The 5,667-nt window shown below is 48.5% G+C and overlaps 1 protein-coding gene across 2 annotated transcripts in view; it reads right to left on the reverse strand.

Moving 5' to 3' along the window:
- NHLRC2 (NHL repeat containing 2) overlaps positions 1-5,281 on the reverse strand; it is a 54,961-nt gene extending 49,680 nt beyond the window's left edge. For both annotated transcript variants that reach the window (XM_067465817.1, XM_060768454.2), the window contains exon 1: positions 5,084-5,281. In XM_067465817.1, the coding sequence (XP_067321918.1) occupies positions 5,084-5,246 (163 nt within the window). In that variant the 5' untranslated portion in view covers positions 5,247-5,281. The remainder of the gene's footprint in view (positions 1-5,083) is intronic.
- Positions 5,282-5,667: the final 386 nt, after the last annotated feature.

Raw genomic sequence — 5,667 nt, forward strand, 5'->3', positions numbered from 1 at the left:
TAAGCCAGCGGATGGGCTTCCGGAGTTGGTAACTCGGGGGTGGGGCAGCACAGATAGACAGTCACGCTCTTGCTCAGCGAGAAAGCCGGTCTACACATAGGTGGTTCTACACAATGGTCAGGCCCCTGTAGGAGTCACGATGAGGCCGGTCAGCAATGAGGCCAGGCAACACACGTTGATCTCTACCGGGGTGGTTCCCCAGGATCCCGGTCTCCGTGCCTGCAGGGCGGATTCGCCCAAGGATGGAAAGTGGGGTGGACTCGCCCGGATGAAGCAACTCGCCTAAAGCTGGAAGGTGGGGGCGGACTCGCCCGGCACACGATGATCCTCACCGGGCGGCTCCTCTAGGCTCCTGGCCTCTATGTCAGCGGGGTGGGCTCGCTTGCAGTTGGAGAGCAGGGGTGGATTCGCCCGAAGATGGAGGGCAGGGGCGGGTCCGCCCGAAGATGGAGAGCAGGGGCGGACTCGCCCGAAGATGGAAACAGCCCCCCGGACTCGCCCGAGGGTTGAAAACAGCCTCCCGGCCCAGCAGCGGCTCGGCGCCGGCACCGTCCCACCAGCAGCGGCTGTGGAGGCCAGGGAGCGCCCGGCCTCCCCATCCAGCGACCGGCGGTGTGGCGATACAGCGGTCCGGCGGCGGCGGTCACTCAGCGGTGGCGGCCCTGCGTTCGGCTTCTCCACCCGCGGGTCGGCGGCGGCGGTGGTCTGGCGGCCCAGCGGGGGATGGGCCTCCCCTTCCGGCCCAGCGGCGCTCGTTCGCACTCGGTCGCGGGGATGGCGGCTTAGCGGCAGCCAGGCATCCCTCCTTTAAACGGCCGGCGGCGGTCCGGTAGCCCCACGATGGTCTCCCTACCAGCTGTGGCGGCGGGGGCCAAGCAGCAGCGGCGGGCCAGGAAGCAGCGGCGGCGGCGGCACGGCAGACCGCGACCAGCAATGTGAGTAGGCCGCGGTAAGATGGCGGCGGGGGTTCCTTCTCCCTCTTCGCTTCTCCGCTTTTTCTTTATTTTCCGGCCTTCCCCTGGCTCCTTACCGGCTTTCTGCCCCTCTATCGGGGGCTCAAGGCTCGGAGTTCCTCTCCCCTTCGATATGGAGATGTGGAGATGTTAGGAGAGGGAGAGGCTCAGGATTCTTCCAGATTGCAGAGCTGGCTGAGCAGTGCAGCGGTTTTGCTGCCAGCCACCATAACCGGAACCGAAATGAAATGCATTGGCAATGGAATACAAGTCTAAACATGAAATTAATTTATGATTCATATACAATTGATTCATGAGACCTTAAAAAAAGTTTTACACAATATTTCTAATATTTCAGGGAATGAAACACTTGTTGACATTGAACCATTAGAAAGCAAAGGTATCACTATCCCAACCCGCAATGTGGAGAATTTTTGAGTATTTCAGAATTCAGGATATGGGATGCCTAACCTATACTGAATGGTGAGTCAAAAGATATGTAAGATAAAGGTTTTCCCCTGGGGGTTGGTGCTCATCTCCATTTCTAAGCCAAAGAGCCAGCATTGTACGTAGACACCTCCAAGGTCATGTGGCCGACATGACTGCATAGAGCGCTGTTACCTTCGTGCTGGACTTGGGTTGATGGCTACAAGTCAATGTAAGCTTATCTGTGAATAAGCTTTGACTTAAGAGTACTTCCCAACAGCACCAAAATACAGGTTTTAAAACTGGGGCAAAAAATCCTGGGACCTGACAGAAGGTCTACACACAGACCTGTCAGTCCCAAGAAATGCTCCCCTGTCATCCTCACATTTTCCTTTGAAACGGATCAAGATGGAGGGTGGGCAGGGAAAATCCAGCAGAAGTTTTTTTTTAAGAAAATTATCTCCAAGATGTGTTGAACCTCATATGCACACATGCAAATATCTTAATGTACACACAAGCAAATTTCTTATTCTCTTTCCTCACCCAATTCTAAATTCATGCACTGTTTAATACTATAAAGATGAAAAGATGAATTATTCAAAATAAGCAGAATTTAATGCTGAAACTATGGCTCTATGCCAGGATACAGTTCTTAACTGTTAGGGAGTTAGGATTCAAGAAACAGTGAGTCAGGTTAAAACCACTGCTTTCCATGGGATCCTACTGATCTGCATCAAAGCCCATATGATACAAGAGACAGTGAGTAAGGTTAAAACCATTGCTTTCCATGGAATCCTATTGATCTGCATGTAACCCCAGAGGATACAAAAAAAAGTGAGCGAAGTTAAAACCATTGCTTTCCATAGGATCCTATTAATCTTTATCAAACCCCAGAGGATACAAGAGACAGTGAGTCAGGTTAAAACTATTGCTTTCCATGAGATCCTACTGATCTGCATGGGACTCCAGGGGATACAAGAGACAATGAGCCCGGTTAAAATCATTGCTTTCCATAGGATTCTATGGTTTTGCATCAAACCTCATAGGATACAACAGACTGTTGGTTGGGCAATGAAACAGAGCTGGAAGCTTTTGATGGTTCCCATCCCACCTGTTGTTCAGTTGTAAAGATTGGAGTAAAGTGCAATTAGAGGTAGTATCTCTGAACATGATTGCTGGCCCGTGTTCAGAGTTACCTCTTTTCAGGACATTTCTGCCTCTTTTCAAACCTGGAACATGCAATGAGCTCTGTACCTCTCCTTGCATGAAAAGAGCCTGAAGTGTCCTATCAGGGGGAAATTTCTCAATGTGATGAGGTTGATTGCTGGAGTTCCCTCCTTACAGGACACTTCTGCTTCTTTTCAACCACAGAGTGCAATGGATGATGGCCAGAAGTAATTTAACTCATGCGATAAGCTCTCCGTGTTTGAAAAGAGGCTGAAGTGTCCTATGAGGGGGAAATGTCTCAATGTGATAAGATGGAAAAGTTTGGATACTCCTGCTCTATATTAGGTCTGGGCAAACTTCAACCCTCCAGGTGTTTTTGGACCTTAACTCCTACAATTCCTAACAACTGGTGCTATAGGATACAAGAGACAGTGCTCCAAGTTAAAACCATTGCTTTCCATGGTATCCTATGGTTCTGTATCAATTCCCTTAGGATACAACAGACTGCTGATTGGTTGGGCAATGAAAGAGGACTGGAAACTTTTGATAGTTCTCTTTCCACCTGTTTTTCAGTTGTAAACATGGGAATAAAGTACGATAAGAGGTAAGATCTCTCAACACAATTGCTGGCCAGTCTTCAGAGTTCCCTCCTTTTGGGACATGCCTGCCTCTTTTCAACCCTGGAACATGTGATGAGGTCCCTGCTCTCCATGCATGAAAGAAGCTGAAGTGTCCTCTGAAGGGAAAATTTCTCAATGTGAGGAGGTTGATTGCTGGAGTTCCCTCCTTTCAGGACACTTCTGCCTCTTTCCAACCACAGAGGGCTATGCATGAGAGCCAGAAGTAGTTCAACTCATGTGATGAGCTCAGTGCCTCTCCATGCTTGAAAAGAAGTCTGCGAGGGGGAAATTTCTCAATGTGATAAGGTGGAATTTTGGGGACCCCTGCTCTACACTATAGAGCAGGCCTTGGCAAATATTGGCCCTCCAGGTGTTTGGGACTTCAACCCCCACAATTCCTAACAGTCAGTGGGAACTGAAGTTCAAAACATCTGGATGGCTGAAGTTTGCCCAGGTCTGCTATAGAGTTAATAGTTTACTTGCCTTTATTTATTTATTTATTTATTTAATGCACTTTTACCCCGCCCTTCTCCCCCTGAAGGGGGACTCAGGGCGGCCTCACATAAGCACCATACAATGCTGTCAACAAATAGATAATTCGAAGTACAATTAAAGCATTAAAAACCATTAAAACATTAAAAATCATTAAAACACATTATACAATTCATTAGACATTAGACATTATACATTTCATTAGACAGCCAGTAAAACCAAATCCAAGTCTAGGCAGATTCAATGTAGTAAATATTCTAAGTCTTTTCCAATTGCCGCTATCCAATTAATCAAACGCCTGGTCCCAGAGCCAAGTCTTCAATAGTCTTCTAAAGGACAGGAGGGAGGTGGCCAACCTGATGTCCCTGGGGAGAAAGTTCCACAGACGGGGGGGGGGGGGGGGGGGGGGCTACCGAGAAGGCCCTGTCTCTCATCCCCACCAACCGCATTTGCAATAATGGTGGGATCGAGAGCAGGGCCTCTCTTGAAGATCTTAAACTTCATGATTGTTTGTGAGATGAGATACGTTCGGACAGGTAGTCTGGGCAGGAACTGTTTAAGGCTTTAAAGGTTAAAACCAGCACTTTGAATTGTGCTAGGAAGCTGATCGGCAGCCAGTGGAGTTGGCATAACAAAGGAGTTGTGTGTTCCCTATACGTCGCTCCAGTGAACAACCTGGCTGCTGACCTGGGTTGTTGTAGGTTTTTTTGGGCTATATGGCCATGTTCTAGAGGCATTTTCTCCTGACGTTTCGCCTGCATCTATGACAAGCATCCTCAGAGGAAGCGAGGTCTGTTGGAAGTAGGAAAAAGGGGTTTATATATCTGTGGAATGACCAGGATGGGACAAAGGACTCTTGTCTGGCTGCTGACCGCTGTACTAGTTGAAGCTTCCAGATAGTCTTCAAAGGCAGCCCCACGTAGAGTGTGTTGCTGTAGTCTATTTGGGATGTAACAAGAGCGTGGACCACCATGGCCAAGTCAGACTTCCCAAGGAATGAGCTCAGCTGGTGCACAAGTTTTAATTGTACAAAAGCTGTCCCAGCCACCGCGGAGATCCAGGTAGTCTGGGCTAATTGCTGTGGAATGCTGGGATTTGTAGTCTGGTGAGGCACTCAGCATTTTGGTAGAGAAGGCCAAATACCTTGGAAAACAAACAATCCCCATGATTCCATAGCATTGAGTTCAAATTATTATGCTGTCAAACTGCAGTGTAGATGTATCTTAAATTGGGCTAGGAGTGTAATTTAAAGAGGACTGTATGATGGGACTTCACTTTGGGACAGACTCTTTCACTTTTGAGGATCAACATGGGCTGAGAGAGTGTCGTTTGCAAGGAGCCTGTCTTCCTCCGCTTCCTTCTCTCCTCAGTCTGGCACTTCAGCCAGAACTCTGCAGTCAGCAAAGCAGTGCAGAAACAGCTCACCTGCTCCAAACTCGGGCACTTTCAGATCCTGCTCCCAGCTATCCACCTTTTGCAGGTGCTGATACACCAGGTTTTCTCTCTCCTGAGCCGTCGTGGCTTCCTCCAGCGCCAACTCCAGCTGGCTCTGCGCGGGCAATAGGCCTCCCAGCCCAGACGCCGCCATCTTCCGCCACTAAAGAGAGGAGGCCGCGCTGAGCTCTGTTTACCGCCCTGCCGTTTCGCCTCCCGCACATTCGAGATACTCTTCCGCCCGTTCCCATTCAATAAACCAAAACCCCATATATATAGACCTGCTGTAAAATATATAATTTATTTAACTTCTAATTCGAAGCCAGACTTTGGATTTAAAAATATCTTTTTGTTGCTTTCAAAAAAAGTTTTCGAAACGGCACATTCGACACGAAACAGCAGCGGTTTGGCATCCACCGTTTCGCGGGTGAACTTGGACCGGGAAAATGTTAAGGACATCAACAGATTGGGTTCTGGCGGGAGAAAATGAATAAAAATTGTATTTATTTATTTATGTATCGTTGCTATGTAAATACGACGCAGAATGATGACAGGAGTAGTAGCGAAAGTGCGGG

The sequence above is a fragment of the Anolis sagrei genome, chromosome 3 (genome assembly GCF_037176765.1).
Source record: "Anolis sagrei isolate rAnoSag1 chromosome 3, rAnoSag1.mat, whole genome shotgun sequence".
In the NCBI taxonomy this organism is placed as follows: domain Eukaryota; kingdom Metazoa; phylum Chordata; class Lepidosauria; order Squamata; family Dactyloidae; genus Anolis; species Anolis sagrei.